Source organism: Pezoporus flaviventris, unplaced genomic scaffold (genome assembly GCF_033815535.1).
Source record: "Pezoporus flaviventris isolate CSIRO_AGI_PZ_B2104156 unplaced genomic scaffold, CSIRO_AGI_Pfla_v1 ptg000040l, whole genome shotgun sequence".
NCBI classification, from domain to species: Eukaryota; Metazoa; Chordata; class Aves; order Psittaciformes; family Psittacidae; genus Pezoporus; species Pezoporus flaviventris.
Window position 1 is genome coordinate 10323514 of NW_026892588.1, and position 19883 is coordinate 10343396.

General features: G+C 43.7%; 1 protein-coding gene across 6 annotated transcripts in view; it reads right to left on the minus strand.

The window, feature by feature from the left end:
• Positions 1-19883, minus strand: part of MAP3K13 (mitogen-activated protein kinase kinase kinase 13) — a 78768-nt gene that overhangs the window by 4438 nt on the left and 54447 nt on the right. For all 6 annotated transcript variants that reach the window (XM_061465245.1, XM_061465244.1, XM_061465249.1 and 3 more), the window contains 10 exons: positions 14435-14618; positions 13798-13989; positions 12991-13149; positions 9851-10009; positions 7724-7832; positions 6667-6776; positions 5358-5474; positions 4695-4832; positions 2997-3741; positions 1535-1605 (listed from right to left, as the gene is read on the minus strand). In XM_061465245.1, the coding sequence (XP_061321229.1) occupies positions 1535-1605; positions 2997-3741; positions 4695-4832; positions 5358-5474; positions 6667-6776; positions 7724-7832; positions 9851-10009; positions 12991-13149; positions 13798-13989; positions 14435-14618 (1984 nt within the window). The remainder of the gene's footprint in view (positions 1-1534; positions 1606-2996; positions 3742-4694; positions 4833-5357; positions 5475-6666; positions 6777-7723; positions 7833-9850; positions 10010-12990; positions 13150-13797; positions 13990-14434; positions 14619-19883) is intronic.

Genomic DNA, 19883 nt, shown 5'->3' on the forward strand with positions numbered 1-19883 from the left:
TGTCCTAAAGCAAGACTGTACTTTAATATACAAACCTAAACTGTATTAGGTTTCAAGCTAATTCAGTTGGGAAAAACAGTGATCTCAACAGCCAGGCTAGAATTTAGATATGTGCACTCGAAAGTCCTCAGTTACCTGAATGTGGAAATTGCTTCATACCAGGATTGAACAGTAATAGCACAAATTATCAGTTGGCTGATCATGCCAGGAGACCCACAACAGGTCATCACATTGAATTTAGGAAAGGCAATTTGTCTTCCAAGTTATTAAATCACAGAAGTGGCAATTATCACGCAAGGACTGTATGAGTGAGCAAGCTCCTCTAGTTCAGTGTTGTCTTTGACCCTAGGCAGGAAGACATAATCTGGGTAAAGTATGACAAAACAGAGTATGCAGACAGAGCCTGCTTTCTCCTGGCATATCTTCTTGGTTTGTATCACTCAGCAAATCTAACTTCTGAGCTGAAGATCAAACCTGCAGTGCCAATAGACACTGATGGATCTATACTCCATAAATATAGCACTTATTCTTGTTTATGTTTTGATTTCCACAGCATACCTAGACAAAGAGCTCCACATATGAAAGCACTTTCTTTTTTTCATTTTAAGCCCCCATTTGCTTCATGAAATGTCTCTAACACGAAACGTATCATTGTTTGTCCATTTTTTCCACATAAATTACAATTTCATGCACCTCCAGTACCATCTCCCCTCCTGCTAGACAAGTATTTTTCATGGACGTAATCTCTTTTTTTCTATGGAAACCACCTCTAACCATTCTTGTCAGACATTCTCAGTACCTTTTCAAGTTTTACCATGGTCTTTGAGCTGGGGCAATGCAGTTGGCATTCAGGAGTCAAGCTGCATGATGTGCTGTGAATGTACGCAACAGCAGACACAATTTTATTTTCTTCTCTGCTTTCTTCCTAACAGCCTTTAACCTGTTTGCCCACTGTATCACTTCTGCACTTCAAGCAGCTGCTTTCATAAAGCCACAGCACCAATTCTATTATCTATTTCCTGAGCACAGGACTGTAAAGCCCACTATTACATAGGCTTCAGTAAGAATGCCCCTGCAAGTCTTATTTTACAAGCAACACCATCAAATTTGATCTCCCTTGTTGTCACCTAGCTCTTCAATCCTACTTGAATTCAACGACAAAGGTGCTGGAGTCTGCTCCACTGCAGCAATAGTTAATAAACATTTGAAAGAGCCCACAGAGGGTCCCAACATTCAGGAAGCCTGAATCTGGTGAAACAGATGTAGCAGCTTATTATTACAGGCTGAATGTCATCAAGTGTGATCCAACTGTGCTATAAAAAGCCTGCAGAAGAAAGGCTGTGCTGAAGATACCACCTCAGAACAGGCTGAAAACAGCGAGCGAACATGGGGGAAAAACAGTGGGGACGGGACACACTGAACGCAATTCTATTCTTTTGTCAGCACCTCTTACAGTTTCAGTCCTGGTGCTACGACAGTTCTCCTCCTGAATTTTGTCCCAACAGAGACTGATTAGAGTGAATTCACCTTTTACCTTTGTCTACGAGGGAACTCCACTTCACTGTCTACTTCGCCCTCTTCCTCTTCTGAAGAGTCATCACCACTCTGGCAGAAAACAAAGACAGGAATGGTATCATTTTGGTGAAAGAACAAACATGCAACTACATGGTTGCCCTTTGGTCCTCCAGGACAAAGTCACAGTGTCAGCAGCCTGCAACAAGAGGAAAATAACCTGCACATCAGTGAAAACTGGCTCAGGCATCTTCTCACCAGGAAATCCAGCAGTCTTCATGCTGCCATTTCTGAATTTGGAGTGACTGGCTTTGAAATACACTGGAGTACTTCAGCAGGTATTGAGTACATAACATTCCAGATTTCTACAGAAGCAAATTAAGTAGTTAATACCATTCTGAAACCCACATAAATTACTGAGGTTATCTAGCACTCTCGGCTTTGCAACGTCAACCCTCTTCTGCATGAGCCCACCATGGAGCAGGACGGGGGATGACATAGCCTTTGCTGGTGTGTTTCACCATCTAGAAAAACTTGAGTTTTGTTCCATTCTCTGCCTCAGCAATCAGAGCCCTTTATTCTCCTTTTCTCATCCAAATCCACCTCCTGCACTCTTAGTTTTTGCAGCCTTGTCCTAGCCTACCCAACCTGCCAACCCTTCATTCAGAATCAGTCTCTTATTTCATCCCATCCCATTGTAATGTGAGGTCCTCCTCCCTTCATTCATGACGCAAACCACACTCTTGGTCTCATCCTCCTTTTCCTTCAGTTTTACACCCAGACCCAGTTTTCCTACTCTTTGAACTCACTCAGACTGGTTCCTACTTCTCTCACCACCTGGTGGATGGAAGCAGGAAGAATGAACTGTTTCTGTACAACTGTGCTGTAACATCTTTTCGAACTCCTGCAAAACCTTCACAAACACACAAGAACTATGACTTTCAGTCAAGGAGATAGTTTCTGGCAGGTGCAGCAAAAGGCATGTCCCCAAGATGATGGCAAACGTTGAATTCCTGTTCCAAGACACAGCAGTGCTACAGATTCTCAATGAAACTGTTACAGGATATTTAACATCTCCAAAACAATGCAGTTACCCCCTCCTTTGTTTTGAGAAAGGCTGGAAAACATTTTGAGACAGTTGCAACAACAAAAATTCAGTAGACTAAGTTTCAGATCAAACAAAAACTCACTAAATTGCAAGTAACAGACCTAGGCCCTATCAAAACCCCATTTGACAGCCCTCATTATTAGCAGTATGCTCCAATATGCCTACAGTACTTCTGACATTAAATGTATGTCCAGATCACAAAGTGAAGTTCAGATAGGCATTATTTCTTTAAGATGAAGTTGTACATATAACTCTACTGCTATGTGCATGGGAAACATGGCTTTGCTACTATCCTATATCCAGACACCTCCTTTTGGTGGAGAGGGAAAAGAGGAACAAACTTCAGATTTCCTAAATCACTATGTTTTGTCCTTACCTTCTGAAGGGGTCTTGGTTTGCAAGGTAGCACTGAGGAAGCCATGTGCTGAGGAGTACCTAGGGCAGATGCTGACTTACAGCTGTCAAAGCCCTCTTCATCCATCTTCTCAATGAACTGAGCGTTTTCATATAGGGAAACGGATGTTGGTGATTGAGAATGGCTCATCCCTGTTTCAACAGATGACATCTGCACCTGACCACTGTCCTCTTCCCTGCACTCTAGACAGGAATGATATGGATCCGTTTTGCAACACTCCCAATGATCAGCTTTGCTTTCGTTGCTCTCCAGGTTCCTTCGGCAATCTGCTTCCATGGCAGCAGAGATGAGGTCAGGGCTAGAACCAGACATCCGCCTTTGCGCATGGTTACTGAGAGGGCTCCGCAGCGCTGCTGCAGGGCCGAAGTACCTTAAGTTGTTTGCACAATTGGCAATATCTTGTCCGTGGGCATGAAGCCGTGAGTGATGGCCATGTGGATGGCTGTGGCCAGGTTGCTGTGGTAGGCTGGAGTGATGAGAAGGATTATGAAGTGGAGGAGGAGGTGCATCGTCTTGCACTGGCTGGTTTTTCAAGATCCCTGCAAAATCATTGTAGCTGCCTTTGCTGTTCCCTCGGCGGTGACGTGGCTTACTGCGGTAGCGGCTTTTGCCACTCAGCGTGGACATTTTGGGACTTCCTGAGACTGGTGAGCCATTGGATGCTGCTTCTGTGCTGGGTATGCCCTCTGACTTCAGTAGATCTGGCCTGGGAGACAGTCAGCAGAAGTTATTCATTAAACCACACTCAGACGTGACATCAGCTTGGAGTCAGGATGAAGAGGCAGCTGTAGCCATAAGCACACCCCACTTTTTAAAATCTACAGGCTACCCTCTTATTCAGCTGTTTGACTTGTGCATTTTAGGTTTATTTAATTCTCTCCACTCAATGTCCTTTCTGTTCAGCTTATGCTCTACACTTTTTTCTTGGTGATTTTTCCAATATATGCCACATACTCTCCTTTTTCCACTCTTATTTTGATGTTCTGTTCCCAAAATAGCTCCTTCCTAAGACCTTGGTGCAGGGCACGTCTTTTACTATGCACTCAGCATGGTAGGATCCCAATCTGCTCATGGTTACCAGCCTGTTCATTTCAGAAGCATGTGTGGCTATTATTTCAGAGTGATTATTTACTGTTAATCAGGACTCTCTAACTTCTGGAAATCCCAGAAAATAAAGAAGAATAAGATAGAAAGCTCCCATTAAAAAAAAAAAAAAAAAAAAAATCACTTACTGAAAGTCATGCAAAAGAGACACAGCTGAAGAAGACAGCATGAATTCCCAAATCTCTCATCCCAGTTTAATTCCTCAGTAATGAAACCATCCTCTCTGAGGACTGGTTTATTCCCACAATTCCTTATCCCGCTTAGAAATTTGAGACAATACATTAGACACCTCCTGTCAAAGCAACATCATCTGCAAAAAAATTATATGGGCCAAACAGCTCCAGAAAGCTGCCCAGGTAGAAGGGACGGCAGAATTCATTCCTTCTACCTTCAGATAATTAAACAGATGTGGTTCTGAGGATCAGATCACGCCCAAGAGTGAACATCCCTTTGGCCTGTTCTTTGTTGTCATCAGACTCAAAGGCAAGTAAGCTGCCTGCTTATCTCAGTGGGGATCTACTGCTGGTTCCCGGCACAGGGCTAGGTTGCTCTTACCGTTTAGTCTGGCTGCCTGGTTTATGGGAGACCCCTTTCCTCTTCATCAGCTTCTCCACCGTATTGGGGTGGATTATTGGTCTAACTGGGTGGCGTTTGTAAGTCCCAGGGTATTTCTTTTCTACTGCTTGTTCCCTCCTGAAACACAGGGAAGAAAACCAAACCCCATAAAACAGATCAATTCTCTCTTTATCCAAGTGCAGCTCCTGCAGGGCAGAAGCACAGCTCCACTGCGAGCACACTGTGTGCCTGTTTCTCAGCTACGGCTGGGTGCAACACAACATGCAGCATGAAAGGGTACAATCCTTTTCTAAATACTCTCTGCAGAGATCAGGCAACTGGAACAGGGCCCTAGCACACAGTCCTGAAACAACACTGCTTTTTTCTTTACAAAGGGGCCAAAGGATGCCAGCATCACAAGGGAAAGGTGCCTTTCTCCCAGTCAGTGGACACTGGGTAAAGATATGTGCACTAAGTGGTCTGCAGTAATCTCCTCTTAAGGGGCCTCTCTCTGCTTGTCAGCTCTTCACTTACCCTGTGAGCTTGTCGGGGGCACTAAATCTACAAGTACCACTGTGCAGTTTAGGTGTAAAGCACTCGTTTTTTGATCCTGTATGCATACTGCCACATGCATGGCATGCCATTAGGCCTAGAAATACATACTTTATGAGCTCCTTCTCACGGACCTCCAGCTGCAGCATAATAGCACTGAGCTCCATGTATAAGTTATTGGCTCGTTCCAGTTTCCTCTCATAGTGTTCACGGATATCTAGTGCATGTCTGAAAAACAGAAAAGTTGTTATTCCACAGTTCACAGACCAAGAGAGGAGGATAAGTATAGGTGCTTTAGGAAAAAACCTTTTAAAAGCTCAATTTTCCAGCTGTATTGCACTGAACCTCAGATAGAGGTAACAGTGAACAGTAACTAAGAGCTTGATACAGCAATGAATCATTGTGTGATTTAGAAAGCATTTCAGTCTTGAAAGAGTGGCAACACTTCTCACTAGAGAAGCTGCAAATGCCTCACATGCATCCTTTGGCCAAGCCCTGAACATCCTGTTTGCACAGAGAAGGGGCTAAATCAGCTTCTAAAGAAACAGGAAAAGAAGTCATCCCTTTGTATTTCACAAAAAGCAGTATTACCCTATAACTACTATATAGCTGCAGAAGACATCTTGACCCACAGCTGAAAGATGTGACTATCAAAAGCTCCCTAGGGCTGGGGAACACTCATCAACAACTACATAAAACTGCTAAACAAGGTTTTCTTTAGACTCTCAAGTTTGACATAGAACTGCTACTCAGTGGTTCATGTTTCTCTGTCACAACTACATTGCAAATGTTACCACAGAAGATAACACTTTCTTAAATAAACGTTCCGCTTTCATTGTTAAGCTGGTGTAATGTTCAAAACGAATTTCAGTAGGCTGGTAAATTGGAGTGTGCTCACTTCTCTGGAAATAACTAATCCAAAGAAAGTACCAGGGCAGAGACAGCTCACAGCAAACTGCAAGATGTGTTTTCCACCGAGACGGATGTACAGGCTTGAGTGCTGTCAACACACACATCAAAACTCAGGCAGAAACATTCTGTGGTAAATATACAGGCCTTTGCACATCTTGCCTGGAGCAAACTGCTCGGACTGCCCAAAAGCAGGGAGAGTTTCTACTGTTCTCTCTCTCTCTCTGTCTCTCACTAGATTCCCATCTGCCAAGCAGCGCTCAAGGCCTAGGGCACGTCCATGGGAACTTCAGTTTCTGGACTCACAAGGAATTTAGGCTGCCCAAATTTATACCATCAGGAATACTGCATTCTGTTTTGAGGTCATCAGTAAAAGAGGAGCATGAAAACATTTGGGGGCTAGAGCACATGCCCTGTGAAGAGAAGCTGAGAGAGCTGGGCTCATTTAGCTGGAGAAGAGAAGGGCTGGGTGGGAAAAGTGAGCAGTAAACATAAAAGTCTGTCAACAGACCTCAGCTCTTCTCTTCGACGACGAATCAATTCTTCATCTAGCCGGTGGATACAAGTTCCTTCACTTTTAATTTTCTCAAAATGTTTCTTCACTTCTTCTCTCCATTCAGCCTAGGAAAGCAATTTACTTTTAGGTATTTACAATGAATTGGGAACCCTAGCTGCACCAAAGAAACACTCTCGGGCAACATTCTTTGTGTCTGCAGAAAATTACAGGTTTGGGTTGAAAACATGTTTCTGGTAATTCAACTATTTGGGTAACAACATTGCAGCATGTTCAGCTTTTTCTAATGGTGTTTTCATTTGTGCTCCAATTAGTTTAAAATATAACTGCATTTTTTAAAATATATATTTTTAAGAATTCCTAAAGCTCTTTTCATCTTAACACAACATTTTGTCCCTTTTGCCATTTAAAGTAAACATAAAGGCTTATGATTTGGAAAGCTGTATTCATAACAATGACTCTCATTAGGGTGATACCAGCTCTGTTTTCCCCTTAAAGCCCTGGTGCTTGCAGGTTGAATAAATACACCTGCTTCCTCACATAAACCCTAACACCATACAGATCCTCTCTACTGGAGGCAAGGTTTCATTCTCATTCCCTCCTTGGAAGTAGACAATAGCACACTGGGTAGGACTCAGAGGAATCTTTGAGAACATACTTTCAAATCTTTTCTGGAAGTCCCAGAATCCCTTCACTGCCCTGTAACAGCTCTTTGTTCCACTGGCTGCCTGCTCATCTTCACTATGAATGCAATGGTTCCGCTCTCAGCAGTCTCATGGTCTCCTGTACAACAGTACTGGGAGAACAGCTGGGAGCAGAACATCTAAAGTCAGCAGTCTGAGGGAGAAGTGAATGAGACAATGCTGAGTTTCTGACTCACGTCAGCAGCTGTCTTAGTTTGTGGAAGTTTGGGGAAAAGATTTTCAAATACTCATCAGTTTGCTTCTCCCTAGGAGTCAAACTGAAATCATGGATCCAGATTTCTGCTGTATTCAGTGCAGCCTCTGAAATCAGATCCTTGGAGCTAACTCTTGTACTCATGGGCTACAGTTACCTGCGATTTGAAATAGGTTTCCTGAGGAGTAGCCAGCACATCAGCAGATGCAATATCCAGGTGCATCAGTGTTTGCCGGAAAGAGGGACGATTCCGGGGCTTGCTCTGCCTGAAGCAAAACAAATACCCAAGCATTAGGTGAGGTTAATACTGCTAGCTTCTCTTACCATTCCAAAAGGCTTTCTCACTAGACCATGTTTTCTGTATTGTGTGGCTGACAGATTAGAGCAAAGGAGATTTTGTAGCTTTCTCTTTTTCTGAATATGAGTTGCTTTATAATCGTCTTTGGTTTGTGATGATCTATTCTGAAGACACACAGAGATGAAAATCATCTAAAATAGAAAAATGTGTTTACAAAGTGGAAGATAGGATACAAACTGAAACTGTTCCTAACTTGTTTGTCAAGACCAAACAGGTGTAAATTCACTATCATGGTAATTTCCAAATTTTAGAATGGTAATACTCAATCTAGTAGAGATGATAATTTACATTCAACTAAACAGGGTGTTTATAAACACCAATGTCTCTATGTTGCCACATAGTACATGCCTGAGCCTACAAGTATTGTAATGCACTAAACATCTAAGATCACATTCAAGTACAAAAGCATTTGTATCTTTGAGAAAAAACACCAGTACTTGAGCTTCAGGACCGAACCCACCAGGACTTGTTCCATGGATTCGGTGCCCAGGACAAAAAAAACCAGCTTCTACAAATTACCTACTCCCACTAGGTGGAGGTAAAAGTGTATGTACTCGGTGTTGGGAGCCTGCCTTTTGCAGCCATGCCTAGAAGCACAGCCAGGCAGAGCAGTCTCAGCACAGATCCTGCAACAGCATGACCTGCTGCAGCTCAGGGTCGGGGGGTAAGGAGTCACCTGAAAAGATCCATAAATGCTCTCACCTATTTTTCCCTTTGTGCCATCAAAAGGATGGCTGGTAAAATTCATGGAGTGGGAAAATGCTGAAGACCCCTTACACTCCATGTCAAATCCAATTACAAGGACAAAGCATTTTCCATATCTATCCCTGTAAAATACCAGTTCCATAAAGAAAGCTTTAATTTCTCTTTGTCCAGTTTAAAACCCAGTCACTTACAAGGGGGTTTCAGAGTGAAAAATCATTTCCTTTAACCCTGGAGGCAGCCTATAGAAATTTTACCCCTACTCTCCTTCTATCTCCTTTTCTCTTTGCACAGAGCTACCTTTTATCACCTACTTTGCTACAACAAAGCACCCACCTCTGTGAAGGCTACTAAAGATGACCTTCATGCTGCCTGACCTTGTATCATAGAATTAACTAGGGTGGAAAAGAACTTTTAAGATCATCGAGTCTAACCTTTATTCCAGGACTGCCAAGAGCATCACTGAACCATGTCAATAAGGGCCTCATCTGCACGGTCTGTGAACACTTCCAGGGACTGTGACTACCACTGCCCTGGGCAGACTGTTCCAATGTCTGACCACCCTTTTGGTGAAGAAATTTTTCCCAATATCCAATCTAAACCTCCCCCGCTGCAACTTGAGGCCATTTCCTCTTGTCCTATCACTTGTTACTTCAGAGAAGAGACCAGCCACCTCCTCTCTCCGTCCTCCTTTCAGGTAGCTGTAGAGAGAGATAAGTTCCCTTCCTTTTCTCCAGCCTAAAAACCCCCAGTTCCCTCAGCCATTCCTTATAAGACATGTGCTTCCAGACCCTCCATCAGCTCTTCTCTGGACTCCAAATCCTGATTCACACTGGTCAGCCAACTCAGAAGTAATCATCACCCTGCTGGGGCTCCCATCAAGTTCTACTCCCCCATTTCTCTCCTGTTGAATTCCTTCCCCCTCACTAGCCTGTCTCAACAGCATCACCCACTCCCTCCCCCACCCATCTGCCCAGCAAACCAGACAGGTTGCTTCCTGCTTCCCCTAAGCAACAAACATCCTCCTGGAGTCCAAGCCTGCTGCCACAAGGATGCAGAATCAAAACGTTAGAACTTACTGCTCTCATGACAAGTGTGAGAGTATTCAAGAGCCCTCTGCTCTGGGCTCAACACCCTGACTCTGGTTTCACTGGTTTTACTGGGAGTCTCGCAAGAGCAGGGAGCCAGCCCTGGGTCTCTGCAGTGTGGGGTTCAGGCTCTTACCAAGTCTGCTTCATGAGGATTTTGAAACCATCTGGGCAGGTAGAAGGGACTGGAAGGTGCAGGCTGTTGCTGCCCACACCCCAAATGATGGCCGAAGAGTCCACATCCTTGTAGGGTATCTCTCCTGTAAGCAGCTCCCACAAAACTACCCCAAACGACCTGATGAAGAAATAAATCAGGATAAAAGCTTCTGTGTGAATTCAATTTAACAGAAACACATGGAGCTTGAAAAAAAAACTCCACTGTTTGATCTGAAATTGCAAGTAGGTGCAAGTGTGTTTACATACTAATTTTTACCAAAGAGTACCTATTTCACCTACCAGGTAACTCTTCCTCCTCTGCCCCAGCACTGGGCTGAACACCAAATCACATTGGTTTTCACCCACCCTTCCCTACTTGTGAGATTTTAAAGAACCTGAAAGCACATTTTCTGCACAGATTAAAGCTCACTCCTGGTAAATGAAAAGGAAAGTTAGCTTTCCTCAGATAGACTTTTGACTATTCTTATTGTTAAGAACAGTTATTCTGTTGTTCTACTAGTTACTCGGTTATTTCTAACTGATAAGTGTCTTACAGAGAAAACACAAAGGTTTTGTGTTGTGTTTTTTTTTAAACACTTCAACTTTGTTTTCCCTAGACAAAAGCTCCCTCTGCTGTTACAGATACTCCTAGGTGAGTTTCGCAGGCTTGAGACTCAGCGCTACAACTACTGCAACATAGAAACTAAGAAGCAAATGCAACATGTCTAAGTGACAGTATCATAAGCACATGCAGTCTCATCCAGTATTTATTTTGTGCTGAAGAAAGGTAGGCTGAAAGGTGAAAAAAATAATTAAGAGAACTCTTCCTGGAAAAGAGCCTCCTATTACAAGAACTGAAAGGCAAAGGTGAAGAAACTCCCTCTGTTTCTCTTCCTTAGATCAACAGGACCAAAACCTAAATTTATAACAGGAAACAGCTACTTGGTTTTTTTACAATCTTCACTCAGTAAAACACCAAAGACATCTCAAACCAGTCAATAAGGAAGTAATCAAAATGCTGCTGAGAGTCAACACCAGTCTTACTGTACGTAAACAACCACCTACGATGCAAGCTGAGGTACAGCCCTCTCAATTTCAAACCCAGATATATCACCTTACCTGCCTGCCCCATCCATCTGTGGGACACCAGCCCTGCCAAGCTTGCTTCAGCAGGTGAAAAGTGAGAAGTGAGTTTCTGGCTTGTACTAATATCAAGTTGCTTTTAGCAAGTACAGATGAACCGACTGGGTCTGGACAACCAGTCAGGAAACAGAACTTCATGTGAAAAACGCTGCACTTCCAAAGCCCATCGGCTTCAAATCTTGGGGGGGAGAAGGACCAAAAAGCAAATCTGAACATTTTTTCCCTCAAAACATTTTCCCCTGGGCTGCAGGAAAGCATACGGGACAAACTACGAGGACACCCTATCTGGTTTCAGCTTTGTTATGATTAAGAACTGACAAAGGATTTGTTTATGATTAAGACAAAGGATTTTCAAGACTCCTGGTAAGATTATAGATTTCTTTATTTTTTTAGCATGTTGTTAAAGAGGAAAGAGAGCAGACATATATAAGCAGCTCAGGAGCTGTTCCCATTTGTTGTCCGCATTCATGAACATCAGTTTTACTCATATTGGAGATGGAACGGATATCAAGGAGGAGTTTGAGCAATTGTGACTGCAGCGAACTCAAGAAGAACTTGCACCAAAGAACCTATAGCTTTGCAACAAGAAGCAACATCTCTAAGTCACTGAGGAAAGGAGGAAGGGAGGGCCCTGATCTTCAACACAGCAAGCACGTGGTTTTTATTGCACATGGTGCTCCACACAATATTCCTTAACCTAAGCCACTCTAAAGGACAGAAAGATGAAAGTGGAAATCCAGCAGTATGCCTCCTCATGAGCCTGTGATTCAAAGGAAGGAGCCTCAAAAGACAAATGGCAAGTGTATTTTCTTTCCAAAACTACCCATGAGTTTCTCCTTGAAGTGCTGGCTCTGCTAAAGCCTGCTACATCCACATAAAATGAACATACAAAACACTGTGGGTGCAAGAAGATCTGTATACTGAAGATTACAAGACTTTCCCTATCCCTTCAGGAAATCTCAACTTAAAGTCATGACCTAGCTCTGAGCTACAACACCAGCAGCAGCCTGCTGTGTGACTCCACTTGCACTCTGAACCACCCATGGCTTTGACCTGCAGCTTCATGCTGCATGAGGGAGATGACAGCATTTGAAGCTGAAAAAACACAAGAAAGAAAATCCATCTCGGCTAGCAAGCAGGGAAAGGGCATCCACCCTGGCTACTGACATTCAGCATGCAGAAATAACAGGGCAGAAACATAGTTGCAGTTCCCTTGAGGATCCCAAATGCTGTGAAGAGGAGCTCCAAAGGAGCTCCAGGGCTGAGTCCTCTCTCAAGCATGGTTAATAGCATGGAGATCTGAACCTTTCCTGTGTTCCCTTGTACACAGAACATTTCATGAGGGATAGAAAGAGGCATTCAAAAAACTCTTACAATATATCCTGGTTTCATTCCTCTCAGTCCCAGCGTGAGGGGTTAGATTGACTGGACTATAATCCTGTGGCTATACATACAACAGGAGAGACCAGTATAAGGAAGGCAAAAGCTGGCTGGACCCTTCAAGCTAGCAGAGTAGAGGGCTACCTTCAGCTCAAGCGTGGCCCTAAAGAGGGTAGAAAGCAAGTGAAAAAAAATCTGGCTGCAGAAGTTGAGGTGGCTTCTGAGCACCAGGAGCGGAAGAAAGCTCTGGCCTGAATAATGACGCAGGGAAGAGCTGTTGCATTTGCTTACTGCAAGACACAGATAGTCTGCACTGAGTCTCGCTAGGTATCTTCAGATCTCAACACACAGCTTTTACACATGTATGTCATTTCTCTTCCCATTATAGCCATTATAGCTCATTCCATTATAGTTCAATAACAGAGTTCAGGGCACTAGGGAGGTGGAAAAAAGAATAATCTACCACAGAGCAAACTGTCCCCATGCTTAGGATGAGAAAAGAGCACTGAATATGTAAAGTGCTAGGAAACCAAGTGGCTTTTAAAACCTTGGCCAGGAAACAGAAGGTGAAGATACTTAAATGTTAATACTACTCACCAGATATCCACCTTTTCAGAGACGGGCTCATTGCGTATCACCTCTGGGGCCATCCAAGCCACAGTTCCCGCAAAAGACATTTTGGTACTTTTATCACTGAGTTCTTTAGATGTACCAAAATCTGAAATTTTTACTGCATCTGTGTGTGTAACTAAAACACTAGAGAGAGGAGAGGGAAGAAAAAACAAAACCAAGAGAAATCAGCGTTTACACTGGGAGAAAAATCCCTTCTTCATCAACACATTTGATACGGCCATCCTGTTCACAACTGCAGTACAAGAACAAAGACTATGCATTTTCAGCAATGAAAACACTCACTTTCTTTGGGGCAGTTGCGTTTTGTGCCTCAAATGCATTTCTAAATGTGACTAGTCAAAAATCAATCTTGATAAAATTGCAAATTAACAAGTCACTGAAGAGCCACTGTATCTGGGGACATTTGAGAATTGCAGTAAAGCTGTCCTTTGAACCGCACTTTAAAGCATCTAAAAGTATGCTCTTAACACATTGTCACAGTCATGTTATAGGCTAAAGAAGTGATAAACGTCTAGGGAATAAGAATATAAGCAGACAGATAGTTTTAGTCAGACAGCAACAGAGAAATGAGAAAGATGGGTTCAAAAAAAAACAGGGAAATAACAAAAGAGCAAATAAGAAGGAAAAATAAAAAAGCAGAAAACAACAGAATATCCCATTTTCAAAAAGGAAAAAAAGTAATGGGGATTTTGACCTAACTTTAAATTATTCCTCAAGGAAAACAAAAAAGACAACCACAACTGGAGGATGTTCAAGTAGCTAGAGTCTCACTTTGGTGACTTGAGGTCTCGATGGATGATTTTGTGAAGGTGCAGATAATTCATCCCACTTGCGATCCCTGTGGACCAATCCACAAGCAGCCGAGGGGTGACTTTCCGCCCTGCTCGCAGGACTTCGTAGAGCTGTCCATGTGCACAGTACTCCATGATAATACAGTAGCATGGGGCTTGAGTGCAAACTCCCCTGTCAAAGGAAACACACAGCTAGTGAGGACCACAGTAAAAGTGCCAGAGCAGCTCTCAAAGGTGGCAGTCAAAGGGCAGGAGAGTAGCCTATTCAGTCTGCCTGGCCAAGGCTCTGCTAACAGCTCTCCTTCCTGAACAGGAAGGGGAATGTTCCTGCATGCTTTGGACAGGAGAAAGCTCATTTATGACAGGGATGGGTTTCCTTTAACTTTCACACCACGCAGATTTGTAAGGTTCACTGCATGCAAAGTACAGCATTAGGTGAGAATGGTGTCCACAGCTTTGTTTTCACCAAAATGTGTGACAACTGAAGAGGAAGGATGACCACCCATTTTTTTCTATAGACAGCTTAGTTCCTGGGTTTTAAAAACCTTAGTCAGGATACGTAACCAAATAGCTCTTCCTGTGATAAAGGTATATTTCTAACAAGTTTCATAACCTACTTGAATGCAATGATGTTCGGATGTTTGAGTTTCCGCAAGTGCTTGATATCCGTTTCATTCTGATCTCTCACTTTCTTGATGGCCACCTCCTCCGCCCGGAATTTGCCCAGGAAGACAGCTCCCTGTGCACCACTGCCCAGCCACTGCAGCTCCGAGATCTCCTCAAATGGGACCTCCCATGTATCTAGGCACAGGCAAGCAAAGGGGATAAAAGATCAAGACCACACAAATGTTCTGCTTTAAGATCACACCAGGACAGCACCTACCATCTCCCTTGCTAAATCTCAAAGGTGGACTTTTTTGGAGGTAGTAGATGGCATCTCCTCCCATTAGAGGTACAGCTGAGGCATGCACCACACATACTCACCCCCAGCATCCCTTTCATCTAGCTCCTCTCCCCCACCTTCCCCACCACAGTCACGCCCAGCCTGCTCCTTCCCATTCTCCCATCTGCTTTTTCAACAGAGCTCACCACCACTGCTAACCACTCAGGTGAGCTGCTTCCACTTAGCAGGCAGCAATTTAATGTACCAGGGACACTGGATTAACAATTTAGGGAGGACTGCTCCAAAACTGAACGAGGATGGTATCTCTTATGAAGTACTTGACTCCGTTGGGATGAGAAGACACATTTAATATTCACAACCGACAGAAAGAATATTGAGGGTTGTCCATCCCTCACCCAAGATAGGGCAAAAATAGAAAATAAAAGTCAGAGATAGAAAGTTATAAACCACAGACCAGCAACCACCAAGTTACCCAACACAAAGCACATTAATCACCACTACCAGTCACAGAAACAGGCCTTTCCCGCACCAACATTGGGTATATCAGTGTCAAATAGGCTAAAAAATCTTAAGTGATTTTTACTCTTAGCACCCAAATGCCTCTTCAGAGGATACTGCCAGAGTTGTCCAGCAGCACTATATAAACTGTTTCAAGACAGCTGTGCCCATCAGAACAAAAAGCCTTGTTGGCTGGGAGTCACCTTGAAATTACCTTAACATACCCCAAACAGCAAGATAAAAGGTAGGCAATAGTTTATTTACTGTAACTCAATAAATGTCTAAGTTAAGAGAATAAATTATTTAGCAGCAAAACCAACAAGCAACCCTCTGATTTCCGAAATAAAAGCAAGTTGCACCTGTACAGATCCCTCTTTCAGATGTTTACAAAGATGTGTTTTCTTGTTTCATACAGTTTCCAAGCCATTGGGGTGTTCCCAGGACTGTAACTGGGATGATGCAGAAGTGTCCCTTTTAGCTACTGTCACCACTGAAGGGAAAGTTATATACCAAACTGCCTCTGGACTGATCTCAATTCACATCTTCCCCTGAGATCATTCCTGCAGCAGTCAGCCACTAGCTGGATGTCTCCTGCCAAATGCCTGGTCTCCAAGCATGGCCAGGGAAAGACATAAGCTCCCATCTGGAGCCAGATCCCAGCACTCTGCTCACTGAACTAGAAAAAACCATGTTCATCTACAGCAAAAATTTCCTTCAACTTGGCAGGGCAAAGTTCAGTCCTCAGCAAGTTTCCTCACAGACACAAATCTATTTCTCATACTGATACATCCACTTGCAACCTTACATCATATACAAATATTAAGAGTGCATGCAGCTCTCAACTGAAAAAGCATTAGAACTAACCAACCCCAGTAACCATGGACTGGGCATGGATTATCCCTATCCTCAGTTTTCCATAATGACACTGTGAAGGTGATATTGTGTACCAGGCAACTTCTCTAAGGCACCCAAAGCATGGGAGTAGTGATGGGTAACTATATTGCTGTCACCTAGGAGCCCTAATTTGCTCTTAATATTACCTATTAACCTCTGCAATGAGAAAGGCTGAGGAAGATTGTAAACAAAGTAAGTGCAAGTTCATGCACTTCTTCCTGCAAAGCCATCTGTCATCTTGTGTTTATTCAGTAAGATAGATACTTTCCCATATCCCTCTCACACCCTGATCATCAGGGGCACGATTCAGGGAAGGGGATTCAGTGCAGCAACAACCAGTGAAACATGGTACATCTTAGGGAATTTTAAGAAGAAAAAAGAGCCAAATTATATGGAACATCAAACGCAACAGTAAGACAAAAGTAAAATTAAAACACCTCCACTGAATAGGAGCATGTTCCTACATTACAAGGCTGCCAGCATCAGCGATTTCATTGGGACCCATAACATAGCAGGCACTGAAAAGCTTCCTAAAGAAAGTGATGCTGGTGGAGAAAAGCACTGGACTGCGCTCAGTTGAAAACCAGGGTTTGAGAGCATTTCCTACTACAACCCAAACCCACCTACTAAAATATGTAAATTACCCTGCATATGTGCTCCCTATGGCTGCCTGGGACTACCCTCAAGGCCAACAGGCTGACAAGGGTCAGTAAGACAAAGTTAGTCTTATCAGCCCTGCAGAGGGGCAATGGGCAAGGCTGGAAAAGGGAGGACTCAACATACCACCAGGTGAATACAGATGAAAGTTGAGAGCATGCACATCACCCAGACAGCAGGTCTAAAGCTCTGCCCGCTGCCTGTATGGATCTGTTCTGAACAGCCCACAACACCTTGAAGCAAAGATTGGTGAATTATTGCTGTCCCATCTACACAGCAGGTACAATGAGAAACTGAGATCTCTGTCACCTCAACCAACAGCTCGAAACAGAAACAGACATGCATAAACCAGCTGCAATAACTTGGGTGCCTGGCTATGATAATTCACCATAGTTATGTCAAAGAGCCTGTCCAGAAGAGTAACACCTCAGATGATCAGCAGGGTGACTAGGAAACACATCTGGACACACTAATCAAGACCAGGCTGCACCAGCAGCCTTGTTCAAAAAAGACCATTACCATTGCTTGCCTAAACATCCTTTGAGATTGCACAGACCTTGAATACAGCACTCCTCTTCCACCAGCATACGACAGATGAAGTTGCCTCCTGCCAGGATGGAGCAGTTTTTATTCCAGACTCTTCTGGGCCTAAAGAGAACTGTGGGATACCTCCCCTAAATAAATTAAAGTGTAATAGAAGCAGGAATTACGCAAGAGCTTGTGTTTCTAAGGTGATTAAGAGCCATTTGAGTATAATGATGGGAATCTGTTTCCCATGGGGAAGAAACACAGGAGCAGCCTGAGCCAATCTACTTGAAGCAAATTTTGCCATTTGCCAGCGCTGGCTGCTCACCAGCACTGGCATTTTGACAAGAAGCATCTCGGGTTTACAAAAACCCCCACAAACACAAGCACACTTTGTAAAGCACCTCACTGCCCAGGTTGACACAAAAACACACACACTGGTGGTAAACACATAACTTGTGAAAGGGAAGGTGAAAGCAGCTCCTGAAGACAGATTCTTAATCCAAAGGAAATAGCTTGGAAGTCTAATGAGTCTGTAAAAACACAAGTCAATATAAAGTGCTAGAGTCCCAACAATCCAAATTAAATAACTGGTAGACACAAATTAAAGAACAAAGTATATCTCCCTGAAAGCACTCACCAACAGCCTTTAGAAATCAGGGTAAACAACTGGAAAACATCATCAGGAGTGATTTTATGGGTCAAACACAAAATACTTAAAACTCAGATAATCAACCTACAGCCACTGAACAATACAGAAGCAAACACTCCCTGCAGGAATAACTGCTCACCGAGCAGACAGAGCATTTAACAGCAGCAACTGGCACTGCTTAGTCAAACAGTGGACCACCCTGCAGCAAATGCCAGTTGGCCAAAGCTCTGCCCAGTGTGGGTCCTCAAGGGAAGCACAGAAATGCATTCCTTCTGATGACCACCTCAGGTGTTGAGAAGCAAACTCAAGTACTAATTTCAACAGAAAGATAATCTGGAATCTTGAAAAAGTTGTTCTTATCTTTACCCCATTCACCAAGTTACAAGCCAAGCCTTTCTGGGCAATACGGACTCAAGTATCAGACACCTGCAAAGGGCATGAAACCTATTTATATGCTGCTACTTGCAACCACACCACAACCTCACAGCCACCACATCCTAAAGTCTGGGCCTGCAGGAGATCCAAAGCAGGTGAGCAGGGATGCTAGCAAGCAGCACAAACTACTAGGAAGCATCTGCAGGCAATGTGAAGTCCCCCATGGCTTCAGGTCCAAACTGGTCTCTCACCCCAGCTGCTGATTCAGGCCAACATAAAGGATTGCTCCTGGATAAGGCTTAAAGTATTTGTTTCATGAAAAGGGGAAAAAAAAAAAAAAGAAAAATCACCTGCACAGATCAGTGGCACCAGCCCAAAGCTGTAAATAAACTCCCATGGGAATGAAAGGCTACCACAAGCCTCCATTTACTGCTGAAAGAGCCAGAGACATTTCCTCAGCCTGTTTCCTCCAAGTGCATAGCACGTGCACAAACACAAACCTTGCAATGCCGACAGCAAACTCAAAGCATCCATGAGTCTATGGCTCTGAACATGTGACGACACTGAGAACAGCAAGATACTTATGTGTGCACAAATTGGAGCTCTGCATGTACCCTCCAAACACAACAACGCTCTCAGCTGCTCCGTTTCATTAGTTAGCATGTCAATCTTTTTTATTAGTTACTTTCACACAAAAGAAAGTGTCCCATGTGAGCCATTCAAAGCACATATTAAACTGTGATCTCCCATGCACCTGCTGTCCCAATTATACATGAAATACAAGCTTTTCATCTCACAGGTAGCTTTCCTGAAGCTACCCATCTAAGCCCACAGGCACAGGCAAGCACTCCACAGCAGGCAGCAGGGAACACTCTGACCAGGTGAGATAGTGCCTGTATGGAACAGTCACAGAGCTGCTGGAAGCAGTCAATGTAACTCTGTATCTGTAAACTATTCAAGGAAAGTTTTAGCTTCACTTAAAACCATGAGCATCCAAACCAAAGCAGTATAACACAGGCATATTGACACCACACCTCCTTTGAATGCTATCCAACGGCTCTGAAGTTTCTTTTCCTTCACAAGGGAGACTCCCCAGCCAGATGCAGTCTCTTCCAAAACTCACCACATCTGACTCCACATACTGTGCAATCCCCCCAGTAAGTGCTAATTCCCCAAGGAGTTTTCAGTCACTTGTTTTATTTATAGACTCAACCATGCGTGACATGCTGATTTTACAACATGCAGACAAAACTTTGAACCAACTTTGCCAAAGGATGTCAAAATCAAGTCAACTCTTGCTGAGCACACAGAATCATAGAATGGTTTGGACTCAAAGACACCTTAAAGATTATTCAGTTCCAGCCCCCTGCCACAGGCAGGGACACCTTCCACTAGACCAGGCTATTCAAAGCCCTGTGCAACCTGGCCTTAAAAACTGCCAGGGATGGGGCAGCCACAGCTTCTCTGGGCACCCTGTGCCAGCGCCTCAGCACCCTCATAGGGAAAAGCTTCTGCCTAAGGTCTAATCTCACCCTCCCCTCTGTCAAGTTAAAGCCATTCC